The following is an 18,757-nucleotide window of genomic DNA, read 5'->3' as shown; positions in this document are numbered from 1 at the left end:
AGAGATCGCAAGTCATCATTTTTCTCAAATATCTTTCAAACTAATTATTTGATCGAAATGTTACTTTAACACAGTGTACAAGACACCCCACCCTAATTTTTGGTAATATAGCACATTGTCAAATTCTTGACTTACAAGGTGTTGCCAAGCATTGCCAACCTATGCTTTTGAACGTGCTTTACTAGTATTCCGTCCCTCCGTACCTCACCCTTCCCCTACCTCAAACCACTTTCCTGGCCTTCCCATCTCCCCCCAACCCCACCCCCGCCCTTTTCCTGCCTATTATATTGTATATCAAGTGAACTTGAATGTCATAAATATGTGTTCATTTAATTATTGTTATTGTATTTTCTTAAATTATATAAATGGGAGTAGGCTGAAGAGCGTATGATGTATGACCGTTACCCTGTTCACCAAGGTCTCCTCACTTCCCCTAAATCCCCCAAGTAGGAGGAGCTTTGTCTATTTCCTTAATGCTTATGCTAAGGTCACACATTCACGTATCAACGCACGCACGCCCACGCATGAGGTGCCTTTGAAAACTGGCTGCAACCAGTTACCTGGGGTGTGGATGAAGGGCGTGAGTTTGTCTGTACGTGTGAGCCTCTTTCGTTTATAATGGCAAGTATTAGCCAGAACGATGGAGACAGTTACGCGGAGAAAATGCAGAATACCGGGATAGCTCTGCGGATGTTATATCTTTATTTCTGTGTGTGTGATATTCTGGGCTTGAGATGGGTAAGAGTTACTGTGCTTTAGCCAAAGTTGTGGCTTGTCTGTTTTTTGACATTTTTTAAAGATGTTCTATTTCATTTAATCTTTTGACTTTGTCTTTACAATTGTGTATGCTCATCAGTGTGTCCCCCCTGTCTTTTAAACAGGCGGATCTAGTGAGGGGACTGTGTGGAGGAAACTATATTTTGGAGAGGAGATAATTGGTGGTTGACTATTACTGATTATGACTATTATTTCATGGGGGGTTATCTAAGTTACTTGAACTTTGAGTTATCATTCCATTTAAATTATCCTATAAGAAACTGAGTTATTCAATTAGTACTTTACTTTGAATAAACGTATATTTTTGTAGTTCCGACTCTGATTTGATGACCTAATGAAATGGAGTGGAGGTTATCGAGAGAGAGAGAGGAAGAGAGAGAGAGAGAGAGATGGGGGGGGGGGGGGGAAAGGCTATTGCCAGAGTTGGGTATCAGGAGAGAGAGAGAGAGCGAGAGAGAGAGAGAGAGAGAGGGTATATTACCGGTGTCTGAGAGAGAGGAGAGAAAGAGAGCGAGGATAATGTATTACCAGACTCAGTTTGCCTTCCGCTTTGGCTTAACGTTTACAAAATGTGATACGAGACTCTGGTCTCATAAGACATATATATATATGTGTGTGTGTGTGTATGATATATATATATGTAAGTCAAATAATGGATATGTTCTAAATTTAGGTCTTAGTTTATTTAAACTTGATGCCTTCATAATGAAAAAAGTTGTATATAAATATAAGCAACAAAATTAATATATTAAGTTTTTACATTTTTTGGACTGTACGATACGTTGTAGTTTCTGTTGGGGTTAAATCTATGTTTAGGTTTGTGACCGTGTGATATCCGATAATCCTGGGTTATCTCTATAATTTTTACCCTTTTGACAATTAAACATCTGGTATTCTTGATCTTATTGTTTACCTGATAACTTTCTCTCCAATTGTATTTCATTCGTTCCTTGACAATGTCTTAGTAAAGACGAAAGCGCTTGGATTTCTGCCTATCATTTTCCTGTAGTATTCGCTTATTTAATGAAGCCACGTGCATCTACTGTGGTTTTTAAGCAAATATATATGTATATATATTACATATGTGTATGTATCTATATATATATATACATTATAATTATATATAATATATATAATATATTATCTAATATATATATATATTATATATCAATAAATACATATATATATGTGTGTGTATGTATATATGTATATGTGTTGCTAAATACTTTCCATGCAATCCTCCTCCCAAAGCTTCATTAAATCAAATAATACGACGTTTTTTCACCTATTGCTGACTGACATAAGGTGGCCTTGAACCTTGGCCACTTCCTAAATTCTTTAATTGCTCTCTCTCCTCTCTCTCTCTCTCTCTCTCTCTCTCTCTCTCTCTCTCTCTCTCTCTCTCTCTCTCTCTTTGTTTGAACATGTGGCTGTTTATGAATGTCTCGTTTTAGACACAACTTTGGCCCTGAAGGGAGCCGGAAGGCAGATTAGCAAGATCGTGCGTCCCAGATGGATGATTATTAGGCTACAAATGTTTTTATAGGATAACACTAGGAATATCAAACAACGAAACGCAGTTATTGCATCAGGGCTCACTTACCATAAAAGGTTCGGATGTGTTGTCATCAATGTTTAAGTTTGTTACATGAGACAGTCGGCGACTTAGACGCTGTAGTGATTCTTGAGATTTGCTTTCGAGCCATACACTGAAAAAGAAAGGGAAAGGTTGGGAAATTAAAAAGCAGCGCTCGAAATGACACTTGCCCGCTAAGGTGAGATCGCTATAACTTCACCCTCTTAATGATAAATTACTCTGCCATCTCACGTACTGAAAAATATCTATATATTAGTGTGTGCTATTATATCTACACTACTCTAAAAATTCTGTGCATGAATCATTCTCTTTTAATCTAGGTAATCGTTTCCTAATTAGTGTTGTAAAAGTTAAATGACCTATTCATGAAACTAAACACAGATAGACTGACCTAGTAGGTACAAACATAGTTTTGATTTATCTCTTTTTCACTATGTGAGGCACAAGGTAGAAGTTGAGACGGAAAGAATTCGCAGCCTTCAGTATATGCCCACAAGCAAACTTGGAGGCAATGAAACATCTTTTCTGATATGTTTATTTATTGTGTATCAGAAACAGTGTGGTTCTCAATTTTCATAAAGAAATTTATAGGCCCTGATTTTGTCATCTTTCCAATTATCTCTGACTTGGCTCAGATTGCCGCTTAAGCACAGGAATTTCAACGTGCGTTTCTCTGAACTGAGCAGGTTGGCAAGTAACTAATGGAATTTGTTAACCAAATTGCCAAAAATACCCGTACGAAAGAGAGAGAGAGAGAGAGAGAGAGAGAGAGATGGTGCTTATGTACTTCACTTAACTACCGCCAATAGAGAGCGAAATTTCTGGAAGGACTCACTGCTTCAAGGACCACTCTTCCGGGGGGGGCCTTCCTTTCTGGGTAACCTGTTGGGGAGGCGGTGTCTGAAGAGATTTGCGGGCTGCAGCTTTGATATTCTCCGATTCCCTCGGTGTTACGACGTCGTACAGCAGAGCTATGTGAGGGTCAAGTGACACAACTTCCATCTTGAATGGTGCCAGCAAAAGCCAGGGACTCCTGCTGTTCAAGTAGCTGCAGCTTAAAGAAGAACTGACGTTGATTTCCTGTTAAAATGTTGTAGCGCTTAATGACTGAGAATAAATTGACAACGTTATATCACTGTCTCACAGGAATAATAATAATAATAATAATAATAATAATAATAATAATAATAATAATAATAATAATAATAATAATAACACCAGCTACCTTGCAGTATAAGTGGTACGAGCACTAACCTGAAGGAGTGATGGAAAACGATCAGGCAAAGATTATCTGGTATGAGAACAGATAGGTGATACGTGCAAATAGAACCAGACGTGACGTTGATTGAGAACCAAAAATCATGAAGAAAGTATCACTCATTGATGTCGCAATACCATGGGACACCAGAGCTGAAGAGAAAGAAAGGGAAAAATGGATAAGTATCAAGACCTGAAAATAGAAATAAGAAGGATATGGGATATGCCAGTGGAAATTGTACCCATAATCATAGGAACACTAGGCATTATCCCGAGATCCATGAAAAGGAATCTGGAAAGACTAGAGGCTGAAGTAGCTCCAGTACTCATGCAGAAGTGTGATCCTAGAAACGGCGCACATAGTAAGAAAAGTGATGGACTCCTAAGGGGGCAGGATGCAACCCGGAACCCCACACTATAAATACCACGCAGTCGAATTGGAGGACTGTGATAGACCAAAGATAATAATAATAATAACAATTATTATTATTATTATTATTATTATTATTATTATTATTATTATTATTATTATTATTATTATTATTGAGTATAGCTTTCGAACCCTGCACCAGGTTCATCCAAATCCCCAACTGTGCCTTATTTTTATGGAGTACCCAAAAATACATAAACCAGGATGCCCTTTGAGACCAATTGTTGCCACATGTGGATCTCCACAGAACAACCTAGCTGTTTGGCTCACTCAAGTACTCAGTAATTTCCTAGGAACATTTTCAAGTGCTCACCTTCAACATTCACATCAATTCATCCAGCGCGTTAGGGAGTTAGGTAGTGTTGACGGCAATATGGCCAGCCTTGATGTTCACGGCTTTGTTTACAAATGTCCCCTTAGACTATGTAACTAACTATCTAAAAGAAGAACATGATCTTGGCAACATTAGTTTTCCTATTCCAGTAGACCAATTCTTTGCACTTATTAAATTATGCGTAACCTCAACAGTGTTTCCAATTCAATAACCAAGGATTTGCCCAAAAGGAAGGTGTAGCTATGGTTCCCCCTTGTCCCCCGTACTTGCAAATCTATGTATGGAGTTTGTTGAAAGGGAAATCTTAAACAGGTGTGATGATACATTAAAACCATTGCTCTGGGTTAGGTATGTAGACGACATATTCGTTGTCATCCGAAGAAACGATCAGAACTTAAACAGATTATTAGAAATAGCCAACAGTATTCTCCCCTCCATAAAATTCACAATAGAGAGAGAAGTAGATTATAAGCTACCTTTTTTGGACGTACTAGTCATTAGAGATCACAATAATTATAAATTTCAATTCTCGGTGTATCGCAAAACAACCAACTCAGAAAGTTACATACATTTTTATTCATTCCATGCTAATAACATTAAGAGCAATGTAGTAATGAACTTTGCCCTACGTGCTTTTAAAATATGCGACCCGGAGTTTGTCGATGGAGAAATTCAGCACATACGATCAACTTTTAAAGGGACGGACTAAGATACCCCGATCATTTATTGACAAAGCCATTTCACGAGCTAAGAAAGCATTTTATCGTCCTGTTAACAACCCAAGGAAAAACCCAACAGATTCTTACCCCTCCCATTTAATCCCAACCTCGACAAATTATGTAATTACGTTAACAGTAGCCAGAAAGATACCAAAATAGTTTTCAAATACCCAAACACCATTAGCCATAAACTAATCAGAAACAACAATAACGATAAGAATACTATCATTCCTGGAGTATACGAAATCCCCTGTCATGACTGCAAGGAAAAATATTTTGGAGAAAGTGGAAGAGATTACCGACCCGATTAAAGGAACACAAACGAGCATATGCACTTCATGCACAGAACAATGCAATAGTCTCCCATGCTTTTAAGAACAACCATAGACCGAATTGGGATGGATCTAACATAATTTTTAAAAATAACAATGTCCAAACAAGAAGACTAGTGGAAGGTGCCGCCATAAACTTAGGACAAGCTTTTTACGGTAACAAGTCGTCGTTGGGGAAGACCCATTAGTCAATTTTTGCATTCTTAAAAACTTTGTTAAAAATTTTAATCTTAAGACAATCTTCTGTTTTTTCGGGGGGGGGGGGGAAGCCTGATGCTGCCCCCTCTTCTGCTCTCCTCCCTCAGACAGATTACAACACGGGGGACGTGATGTCCAGCATTATTTTACAGCCGCATCGCCAAGGGAACACCGTGCAGCATCATCACAGCCAACAAGACGTTCCAGCAGAATAACCAGCAGGAATTCGAACAACAACGGAATCACCTAGTTGGGCTGTTGAGCGCTTCCTTCATTTGCGTTCGTCATAGTGGAATAATTGTCCTATTCATAAGTTTACTTCGAAAGATTTTTAAATTTCATAATGTTCACTTTGCTGAGGATGAACCTGGTGCAGGGTTCGAAAGCTATTATCATTAAACACTTTATATACTTCACATGCAATATTATTGTGGACCTGCATCATTGTTATCATTTTCGACACTGAAATTGTGCCCATTATTATTATTATTATTATTATTATTATTATTGGAAGCAAAAAAACACTTATTATAAATCGAGAAACAACATTAGTTCTCTCGCAGGTTATGATGTACTTTCAATACTAAACACTTTTACACGTAACAGATTCATGTTTTAACTGATAATTAACAAAGAAATGTGTTTCTACGGAGCCTGAGTAGCTCTGGACCAGAACATCCGAATGTCCCTTAAAACTCAGCACGATCAAAATGATGATGACTTCGTCTGTCCACAAAACTTTCTTTTATAGTACAGGTATTCTGATTTCCCCTCTTCTGTTTACCACGCTGTTACTGAACAAAAGGTAAATTTCATCTGATCGAAGGTCTCGTTCAGTGGCGGATTTAAGTGGGGGCAGCACATGCACACGCCCCCCGCCTCCGTTGATAGATTAATGTGTAAATCTCAAAGCTATAATTAAATTTGTATAATGTATTCACTGCACACAAGCAAAATATTGATAGAAACACTGAAAACAAAATTATATAATTTTTCTATGCATGTATTTAATACTTATATTTGGCAAAGAAACTTCGCCTGCTACTTCTTTGTAAGCTAAAGGTGTGGAAAACAATATAACAATCTTCAGAATTATTATAATCCCTCTCACACTGATAGAAACAACTTGTTGTTAAACAGCCAACACGGTTTCAGACAAAACAGATCCTGCCTATCAAACCTCTTGGAGTTTTTCCATAACATGCTTGGTATTGACGACAGTAGTAGAGCATTAGATATGCTCTACTTACATTTCCAAAAAGCCTTTGACAAAGTTCCACACAACGACAAAAGTTAGAGCTTTAGGAATTATATGAGAAATGGCAGACTGGATCGAAGACTTGCTAACTGATAGAAAACAGAGAGTCGTAATAAATGGTGAAGAATCAGAATGGTCAGACTGTAGGCTTCACTAGCAAAATAGCCAAATTTGCAGATGACACCAAACTAGGTGTAAATGCAGGAGACCCATATACAGTGGAAAGTTTAAGAAATGATCTAAGGAAAATAGGAGAGTGATAAAAAATATGGCAAATGCGTTTTAACAGATAAATGTAAAGTGTTACAAATAGGAACAAACAACCCTCATGCTGCTTGGGAATGACATAAATAGTGTAGAACAAGAAGAGGACCTTGGAGTTGTTATTACCAAGGTTTTTAAATCCACGAAGTAATGCATAAAAGCTGAAAAGAAGGCACAGAAACTAGTGGGATGCATAAAGAGACAGTTCACAAACAGAAATAAGGAATTGGTGCTGCAGTCCTACTCATCAATAGTTAGACCACATCTTGAATATACAGTAAAGTTTAGGTCACCAATACTAAGAAAGGACATAGATAGACTAGAAGGGGTGCAAGCAAGAGCTACAAAGTTAATTCCATCCATCAGGCAAATAGGTTACCAAAGACGACTAGAGAGCCTGAACATGTATGACCTAGAAACACGGATTGCGAGGACAACTAATACGACGACATTCAAAATAATGAAAGGCATAACAAAATTGGACAGTAACCTCTTCACTTTAAACGAAAACCAGACAAGAAATAATGGATGGAAACTAGAACTGAAGAGATACATCACATTGTCGGAAATTCTTTACATACAAGATATGTGACATAAAATAAACTGCCACCAGAAGTTGTAAACAATAACAGTGTGGAAGAGTTTACAAGAAAGCTAGATAGAATCATTAGAACAATGAATGAATTGTAAAACCTGCTCCTAAAGATAAGTCTCCTCAGATGGACCTAAACAGTCTTTGAGAAATCCTAATCCTTGTAATTCCTTGTAATTCAGTACATACAACATATATGTGCGTATTAAGTAAATTATGTCTGCATATATATATATATATATATATATATATATATATATATATATATATATATATATATATGTATGTATAAGTGTGTGTGTTTGTGCATACATATATGAATATTGAGATATATATATATGTACAGTGTATACAAACACACACACAAATATATATATATATATATATATATATATATATATATATATATATATATATATATTTGTATGTATGTACATATATAAATAGTAAGTGGGTCCCCCTGAAAGATTTCTAGATCCGCCTCTGTAGTCTACTGAAAATTCCACATGAAGTGGTAATGTTGAGAATCCATTTTTTTTTCCATTTTCTAATACTACTATATAGGGTATAACAACTAAAAAACTGCCGGGTGACACTCTGTCACCTTTGGGGAAAATAATCTATGCATTTAGTAAGTTTGAGGTATTTAAGCAACAAAAAATCTGCACAAGTTTATACTTCCGCCTGACATTTTTATTAATCTCTTCTTTCGAACATATAAATAGTTTTATTAATTGTTATTTGGGAAAAAACATGGCCATAACTGATAAGAAAATTGCTAATATTCAGGAAAAACCTCGTGAAAAATCAATTAAAAATGTAAATAGTTATCATTATTGCACAGCACAGACTGTGAAAGATCGGTACTGCATTTAGCTAGCTATCATTTAAAATGTTTCTTAGAATAGCTTCTTCATTTCTATCTTCTTCTTCACTTCTATCTTTCATCAGTTTAGTGGATCGGTTCAAACACTCGACTGAACTTTTACATTAACAAAACAATGTATACATCTTAAGGGTGCCTTCACGCAACTGCAATTTACACTTCCACCACATGTATTCCCTTCAATAACACAAGAGCATTTAATAAGCTGCAGAATATATTATGGAGCACATGAGTGTGGTAACTGGCACTAGAAAAGTAGGAATACGATCAAATTCCTACCCATAGTTAATCGAGTCCATAAGGGGTGGATTGGCTTTAGCACATTTCCATCGGGCAGCCTGTAGGCGACACCGGTAAACACGGTATCTAAAGGCGGCTGCTGTTGGAGGCAGTCTTTAACTGGGGAGCTCCTACAACTTTATTGGAAAAACATTTTTTTTTTTTTTTTTTTTTTTTTGCCATACCGCATACCTAACATCAGACATATTGCCAGAGGCTTTTGACACTTATGCCGTAGCAGCGTGATATAAATGTAGTTTCTTGTTGTATTACATTTGACAAGTTTGCATTTACATCACCAAGTCCAGCAATCTGGTAACCTTGCTTTAAAACATTTAAACAGGTGCCTTTTCTATTCGATTTAATTGTGATGTTGTGTCACAACCAGATAAAGCAGGTGCTGCTAAAATGTTTGAAACTATGGGGTGATGTTTTTCAACAGTAGCTTTGATCTTTATTTGACTATGTCAGAAGTAGCTTCTATCATTACTGCAAAACTTAGGTTATGCTTGTGGTAATGGTGTAATAAATGTACACAAAAAAAAATCTGTATCATCACTTATTATGATGATAATATCAACTCCAGCCTTTATTAAATAGAGGAGCTGGTGGATTATTATGACATCAGCTTCTTCAGTGCTGTGAAGATCCTCATGTGGTTCAACGTGTTACAAATGATGCCCGATGGACCGTGGCCATATCTCATGAATGTAGTCTCTATAAACATGTCAGACCACATTCCATTCCATAAACCTGCAGCATGACAAGTGACATGCTCATCATTCAAGACCTTGACCTGGATATCATCTGGAAGCCTTTGCATTTCAACTAAGTAAAGTAGTGCATATCAGGCATAGTTTGTGTGTTTGGCTGCATAGGAATATGGTAACAGATTCGACAGACCATAAGTGCAGCAGCCAGTCCCCTTCTCGCTCTGCTTGCACAAATATCATCGTGATCATAACAGGCTTAATTAAATTGTCTACTCAAAGTTTTACTGTTTTGCTCCTGGCAGAACAGGCTTCAAGATCTGCCATTAAGTCCCCATAAGTGGATGTTATGCACATGAAACACCACTAAATGCTGATCCAAGAATATCCTAAAGTCCACTTTTAGCCATTAAATTACCTACGCAACCAACAAAACTCAAAATCAAATGCATTCCACCAAGCCAGCTAATTATTTTACCTAAAGAGTGGGAGAGTGGAATTTCAGCTTAGCTGCTTCCTTACACAGTTGCAAATCCTTTGTGATAATAACATAATCTTGATTGCATTTTTCACTCAGATCTAGGTATTTGTTTATTACAGTGAGCATAGAACTAGGATAAGCTGGCTTCATGTCCAAAAGTGGCTGATACCGTGTTACAGTGGCAGGTCGCAGAGAATGTCCTTGGTCTCTTGCAACTTTAGAATTACACCCTCCAAATTCTGGGACATCCTCAGTAACTACTTGTTGAAAAAACCCATGATCAAGCATCCTTGCACGACTTAGACTTGCATTTTGTTTGTCTGCTAAAGACTTTGGTAAACCAGGTTTCTTGGAAACTTCATCAAGCATGGAAGGTTTCTGTGGTCCAACATATAGGTAGTATTCTGTATCTGCTACAGGTTCTTCTCTTTATTTCATTCACTGACATACTGTAGCTAATGGCGCAATAGCACTTCTAGCAATAGCATGAGTAGTCTTAAGACCATTTGGCGAATTAATATTAGCATCAAAATTATCTGACATGAATTGTATCAGGCCATCAGTTTCATTGAATAAACCTTCCTCAGAATTCTTTTAGGCAGTTGCAGCAGCAGCCGATGCTTTGAAGCGTATAACTTCACGGTATGGACCGTAGACCTTAAAATTAGCAATTGGATCAATCATAGAGGGAGTGCACAGCAATACCCCAAGGGCCACCTGCAGTGGAGTATGTGTTTGTAACAATGCTGGTGATGATGTTTCCTATCATTACTGAAGGCAGCGCATCTTTATCCAAACTTTTAGATATATTTTGTAGTACATAAGACAAGGTTTCACTGACTGGCGCTGAAGCTATATCATTATTGAGACGGCTTTTGTGGCGACCTTTATCTGGTATTTTCTCTTTGCATTCATTTACAATGGTGGAAGCAATAGTTTTTACAGGTGTTTCATCATTGTCCTCATCTTTTGACAGTTTTATGAGATGGCTTGCAGATGATTTATGAATAAGAACACTAGAGTAACTATAAGCAGACATCACTATGTACTCGTTTTCTAAAATATCCATAATGGTGTTTATAAACTGACGTCACTGAAGGTTTCCACCATGGGCAATATAAACTTGATGAAGATTAACTGAATTCCATATCTGGAAATAGTCTTTTTTTCATTTCAGTTATACAATCATGTATTGCAACAGCATTATCCATGTCAGTCATATCCGAAGAAGAGCTCTCTGTTTTACAGTATTTTTGTCTAACAAACGTTCGATAGTATTTTCGGGGTATCGTCCATCTGCAGCATGAAGATCTGCTGCTGCTCCACTTAGTCTAAGTTCTGCTTCCTAGCCTCACTGATCAATATGCAAATTACAAACATTTAATACATCTTTTTTAAAAGTTTTCTGTGTATCTCTACGGTCTGATGTGCAGCATAGAAATGCATTGTCCCTCCTTTCAGGATGGGGCTGATTACGCGTAATTGGGCAGTCATTTCCACACAATATACAATATTCTTTAAATATGAATTGCCTTTTTTCCTCTTTTCTTTCTCTTAGGGGAAGTTGGGGTAATGGGTGATTGCTTCTGATGTCTCTAAGTATAGGGCGATATGCAGAGATGTATAAGCTGATATACCGTCTTTGTGAGATTCCATTGATTATCTGGATCCAAACTGTGATACAATTCATCACCTCCCTTTTTACTTGCTTTGATAATTCTATTTGTTAATGTTTCCTTAATATCAGTTGAAGTGCCATTACAAAAGGGATGATCCTTAAAAAGACCATCCTTCATCTTGGAAAAGAATTCTATTTTTCTCTGAAATTTGTTGCTCATGAAAAATTGAATGGTGATAATTCACTAGCTGATATTATACTAAATAATTTATAAAAGAGAAAGGTGTACAAATGTAGCCTATATCAGCGATATATTTAACAGTATGTGAATATCTAAACTAAAGAAGAAACAGCTGATAATTCATAAAAGACTGAATATAAAATTCTTAAAAGTAATCCTTATACTACAGTGTCTTCATAAATTTCAAGTTATCTTAAAATTGACAAAAGAAATATTATAATCTGTAGTTCTGTGAATTACTGAATTCATAATTATAATTTCTAATCCATATCAAACACATTCTGAATGTTTATGAGCTATCTGGTAAACACATTTCATAAAAATTTTGACATGAGATTAGAGCCAATCTAAAAGTTGTGCCAAAAACGATTATTCTATTTTCGGTCGTTGAAAAAAATTCCCCAATGGTGACAAGGTGTCACCCGGCATTACCTGACTCTCCAGACCCTAATGGAATCGAAACAATGGAAAAACATTAGATTCTCACCGTTATCCTTTCAAGTGAAATATTGCCCTTTTTTCAGTAAACTACTGCTCTCGTTCACCATGTTGTGTTTAATTAACAATAAAACTGTGACAAGTAAACATAGTAAAAGGTAGTTAAATGAGAGGTAGACTCTTTCTGAACCTGGAACACCCAAGTTTTCCGTTTCTAACGCCTGCAGAATGGTAGTCATTTATTCAGCACGAATAATCTCTTTGATAACTTGGTGTTTCTGTTCCCAACAAATAGCCTGCATGCAATGAAAGCCCCCTGGCACTTCAGAGCCAAGAGGAATTACTAGTTGAATGATTACCAGGATCCGCAAAATGAACATCCTTCATTTTATCGCCACTGGCAATACTTACTTTTAAGGTTGAAATGGATTTGGTACTCAAGAACAGAGAAAACGGATTTAATAACAGGCTGTTGTCTGCTAATACGCAGAATCAGTCAAGTTTCCAGTGATAGTGTCGTTTTCTGCCTTGAAGAACAACTACCATTCTCCATATACTGAATTTATGGTCACTCAGATGGTCTTGATTCGAAATAACCATGAAGTAGACTATATAAAGCACATCTTTGATTCACTTGCTATATGAAAAAGGAATTTACTGCGTATGGGAAGACACAGTCTTTTTCTTTAACATTAAAAATTTCTCCATCAAAGGACAAGACAACGATCGCTACCACATTGATACTTTGACAAAATTGACAATATAGCCGTTCGAGTTGTGAAATCTTAAAACTTATGTTTAATACTCAAATAATTTAATATTAAAAAGAGGCATAGAATATACATGCATTTGTAAGACTTACGCTACCCACATGCTCTACAAGCTTTTCAGCCTCCGACAACAGGCCCGTGCCCAGCGTTTTTTTTTTAGCGGGGCGGGGGGGGGGGGGGGGGGGGGGGGGGGGGGGATTGGTTTTTCACAAAACTGGACCTTTTCTTTTATAAATATCATTGCATATATATACATATAGGTATGTATACATGATGAAATACTTGAAAATGTTATTTTAGTTATATTAAGAAGAAAAATTGAGTACCTATGCGGTCTATGCCCTTCTACCAGCCCGATTAGATGTTATTCAAAGTACCGGCTTTGGTTGACAGAATTTTGCTTATAATGTTCATAGTTTGCACTGAAATTCAATATTATTTCTTAAGTTTTATTAATTGATTAATTTATTATGTTAACAATAACATGCATATTACTTTATTTTTGTTGTTTGTTATATATTTGAGGTAACAAACAAAAAAATAATAATAATAATTATTTATTACTTTGTAAGTACAGTTCAGTGAAAAGGATAGTCACAGAAAATATGGACTTCGAGAAGTTTTTTTTTTTGGGGGGGGGGATCGTTCGACACGCCGTCCCCCTCATCCCCCCACCCCACCCCCTTCGGTACAGGCCTGGGGAAGGACAAACGGAAACCTGTATTGTCTTACCCTGAGATCCTCTCCTCTGCAGAGTCGTTCTACCTGTTGCAGTTCTACCAGCGCCCTGTGGTTCAGCATCCACGTCTTATTGTCGTGACGTGACAAATACTGGTCACTTAGTATAACATTTTCCTTTTCTTGCCGCTCCTTCTCTCGTTTTCTCAACTGAATTTCGAGTCTAGTAGTCTCGAATCGCACGCGAGATGTCGTGTGAGTTAGCGACCGTGGACCCCGCACCTCCAAAACGTGATTATGCTGTAAAATAAACAAAGGCAATCCTACATTCCATTGAAGTAGCGTTTGAATAGAATCCTGCCTAAAACCGCCTTCTCGGGCATTAACGATACCTACATCTCGTTTTTGAAGCACTATTGAAAGAGAAAGCCTAAGGTGTTGCCACACGAGCAATTCCTTTGGGCAGCAGCAAAAGCTCTCATATCGTCACACGGGGAGAATTACTTGCTATTGTAAATATGTATTTTTTTTTATGTGACAGCGGTATATGCCTGGTGCTAAGGTCTTTGGATTATGCCTTCAGTTATTCATTTCGTATATCTTTATCAGCTTTCTATGCATAATTACCGGGTGTTAGCATGTATGAACAAACCATTCAACAGATGTCGGTCTTTATTGTATTAGATAGCTGTTCACCTTATCCTAAGAGTACTGTTCTTCTTGTAACGACAGTCTATATAAATCAATCAATCAATTAATAGTAAAAATGTACACAAAAGTTGTTAACTGCCAAAGTCGTCCTCCACTAACCGACGTGTAAGATCTTATGAGACGGACCCAAAGTGCTGCTAATGTCCTCAGCGCGGTTTGCACATAAGAAAGTCTCTACGAGATCACCTTGCGTCGTTATAGGCGGTTACACATACGGTCCAGTTCACACACGGCGGTTGCAAAGTTAATAACAGAGCACAGAGTTCATGTGACCACGAGGATTTGCCTGCGCCACACTTCAAATTAGAGATTAGTCACTTTGACACCGACCTATTCTCTGATAAAGCTGGAAAACGTCCAGCCACTGGGATATGAGAGCAGATGATTATAAGGACAAAAAGGTAAAGAGAAAACGTTCTGGGAGGAACTACTTGAAATTTTCTGCAATTCTGATATACTCAAGCATTGGAGCTGCAGCTCTCGAAATCATACTTGTAGGCGTCCAGGGAGAGGCATTCAATATAATTGAAGGTTAATTGCTAATGACGATGTTTCACAACTACATCGTTGCATCTTCAAGGCTGAAATACAGCGAGTTGACTCTTAATAATTAATCATAAAAACATTTATAATAATATATAACTAAAATCACTACAGCATTCTCTTATTTACAATGTTAACTCATTTAAAATATACACAAAAAACACCAGACACGAAAAGAAGGACCTATCCGGACGGGAGTTAAAAAGAAACTGTTGAAACAAGGAGAGAGAGAGAGAGAGAAAAAAAAAACAATAATAAACAACAAGGCAGACATGTACAATAAGGCAACGACAAGACAAGTAGGGCCATCTAGCAATGAACAGTTGAGTAGATGAAGTTTGGGTGTTTAATGATGGGACAGTTAATTTTATCATTATGGACTCTAAGGTTGTTAAGTCATTGTTTTTATGTGTTAGTCCTATTATGTCCTATTATTTGAAAATCTTTGTTATCTATGGATGTTTTGCATAATTCGGAATGGTTCCTTATATTGGATTGTTTTGGGTGTTAGAACAACCCAGAACAATCAATATAAGGAACCATTCCAAATTATGCAAAACATCCATAGATAACAAAGATTTTCAGATAATAGGACAATGACTTAACAACCTTAGAGTCCATAATGATAACATTAACTGTCCCATCATTAAACACCCAAACATCATCTACTCAACTGTTCATCGCTTGATGGCCCTATTTGTCTTGTCGTTGCCTTATTGTGCATGTCTGCCTTGTTGTTTATTATTTTTTTTTCTCTCTCTCTCCTTGTTTCAACGGTTTCCTTTCAACTCCCGTCTGGGTAGGTCCTTCTTTTCGTGTCAACGTTGTTTTTTGTATATATTTTAAATGAGATAGCATTTTAAATAAGACAATACTGTGGTGATTTTAGTTATATGTTATTATAAATGTTTTTATGATTAATTATTAAGAGTCAACTTGCTGTATTTCAGCCTTGAAGATGCCACAATGTAGTTGTGAAACGTCGGCATTAGCAATAATTAACCTTCAATTGTACTGAATGCCTTTCCCTGGACGCCTACAAGTATATATATATATATATATATATATATATATATATATATATATATATATATATGTCAGATGAAAGGGGCTATAATTAATAATATATTTAATATGCCATTGTGATGTGATATGCTGTGACCTTTTTGGAATGCGCAGACTACCCATAGAGACAGTCCGAAGTGTTGACCTGAGAAAGCTGATAAATCATTTCTGGGATGGAGTGATACGAAGGTGCATAGTTAAGCGGGTCAATGTTCGTCAGTTCATGGGGTCTTGTTCAAGTGCTTCTGAAAACTGGTTGTTACCAGTTTTGTGTGAGTTCATATGCACATGTACAAACTATGTCTATTCATAATGACTTGGCTTGGCCAAATCTATGGAGAGACTTACAGAGAGGTCCGTGGGAGAAAGGCAGAATGCTGGGATAGCTCTGCGAAAGTTTATTTACTTCTGTGTGTGGTATTCTGGGCTGGAGATGGGTAAGTGTTGACTTACTTTAGCCAAAGGGATGGCTTGTTTAATATCTGGTAAAGATGTTTAATCTTTGACTTTGTCTTTACAGTTGTGTGTGCTTACGAGTATGTTCTCGTGTCTTTGTAACAGGCGTTTCTAGCGAGGGAACCGAGAGTCCTAGGGACAGAGAGTCCCGTGTGGAGGAAACTATTATATTTTGGAGAAGAGATTGGTGTGACTAATTACTGATTAAGACTATTAAAATACCGGGGGGTCATCTGTGTGATCTGAACTTTGAGTTATCATTCCATTTGATTATCCTGTAAGAATGTGAGTTATTCAAGTAATGCTTTGCTTCCAATAAATGTCTGTTTGTAAATGCATGACTCCCATTTGATGACCTGTTAGAATGGAGAGAGAGAGAGGTTGCGAGTCGAAAGAGAGATAGAGAGTGAAAGCTATGCCAGTGATCACCTCGAGAGAGAGAGAGAGAGAGGGGGGGGGAGAGAGATTGTCTGTAGCCAGTTTTGCCTTAACGCTGTGGGTTAAACACATACCAAATATCAAATACCCTTCGCTGGTAATAGTGTCATCGGGATGGGTAACATATATATATATATATATATATATATATATATATATATCTATATAATATATATTATAATATATATATATATGGTATATATATATATTTATATATATATATATATAGATATAAATATATATATATATATATATATATATATATATATATATAAGTATAATATAATACCTATAGATATATATATATATATATATACGTATAATATAGTACTATATACACATTTATTGAATTTCTGTGTTTATGCACTTCACATTACAAAATTTTTCCTTCATGAATGAAGTATTCTGCAAATTGATCTTTTGCAAAGGTACATTCCTTTTGACAACTATATCAGTGAATTCTTTAAAAAGCATCTCATCCAACATATAACCACCTCGTGCCCTTAAGAAATATGAAAAATGCAGCATGCTTATATAATGTTCTTAGCTAAAAAAGCATGTTAACATTAATAGGTCTGCGGAATACACTTCATTTATGCAATGTGACAAACTGCAAAGTGATCTTGGGAGAAGCGTGTGTTAAACAGCATACGTTGGTGGAGATGGTAAAATGAGAGGTAGGAGACCCAAGAACAGAAAGAGAAGATCTAGAATTAAGATTTGGGACCTTAAAGGAGAAAGGGGGGAGCAACTTAGGAGGACTGTGAGAGAGAGATGTCTGGAAAGTGGGAAACGTAGAATTTAGACAGGGTAACACAGTGAAAAATATCTGGGCAGACATGAGAGAAATATGTGTGGGGGAAGCAGAGGAACTGATGGGAAGAATCAGCGAATATGGAGTATCGAGAGGAGAAAGGTGGTGGTGGAATGGAGAGGTGCAAGAATCAATCAAAAGAAAATCAATAGCATTTAAGGACTGAAAGGTAAGGCATGCACCAGAAGTGGAGAGGAAAGGTACAGAGAAGAGGAAAGAGAGGAGAGAAGGAGGGTAGTATGGCTATCAGAAGGGCAGCAAAGCTATTGAATGAAAGACTAAGAACAAGAGAAGAAGAAAAGGATATCTATAAGATTTCAAACTTGAGGAAAAGGCAGAGACAGGATGTGGGTATATTGGGTGTCATCAAGGATAGTGATGGAAATATATTGTATAGGGATGAAGACATTAAGAAGAGATGGTGAGAGTATTTTGAACAACTGTTACATACTGAAAATGAGAGAGGGGATGCACAGAGGGTGGAGGAACCAGTGATGGAAATACAGGATACAGAAGTGAAGAGAGCATTAAGGAAAATGAAGAATGGTAAATCACCTGGTCCATTGGAGTTCCAAATTGAAATGATCAAATTACTAGGTACAGAGGGGGAGAAATGGATGCTGGATTTATTAAAAGCTATATGTGGAGATGAAGAAATTGCCAATGGGACTGGATAGGGAGTCTAATGGGATAAATATACAAGCATAAGGGAGATGCCTTGGACCTTGTGGGTAATTACAAGGGAATTAAACTAACAGAGCGTGGATTGAACGTTTTAGAGAATACTGGATGAGAGATTAAGAGAGATTGTAAAGATTGGGAAACAGCAGTAAGGATTCATGAGGGGAAGAGGGACGGTGGATGCCATCTT

General features: G+C 36.9%; 1 protein-coding gene across 1 annotated transcript in view; it reads right to left on the bottom strand.

Annotated features, from left to right (window-relative positions):
- The window catches only part of LOC135224793 (prolyl 4-hydroxylase subunit alpha-2-like), a 114,424-nt gene that overhangs the window by 7,635 nt on the left and 88,032 nt on the right, over nt 1-18,757 (bottom strand). The window contains exons 6-8 of the mRNA XM_064264118.1: nt 13,914-14,159; nt 3,210-3,454; nt 2,381-2,486 (exon numbers count right to left, since the gene is read on the bottom strand). Of these exons, the coding sequence (XP_064120188.1) occupies nt 2,381-2,486; nt 3,210-3,454; nt 13,914-14,159 (597 nt within the window). The remainder of the gene's footprint in view (nt 1-2,380; nt 2,487-3,209; nt 3,455-13,913; nt 14,160-18,757) is intronic.

This window comes from Macrobrachium nipponense, chromosome 12 (assembly GCF_015104395.2).
Source record: "Macrobrachium nipponense isolate FS-2020 chromosome 12, ASM1510439v2, whole genome shotgun sequence".
In the NCBI taxonomy this organism is placed as follows: domain Eukaryota; kingdom Metazoa; phylum Arthropoda; class Malacostraca; order Decapoda; family Palaemonidae; genus Macrobrachium; species Macrobrachium nipponense.
Note: the sequence above shows the minus strand (reverse complement) of the source record. Positions and strands in the feature narration are given on the sequence as shown.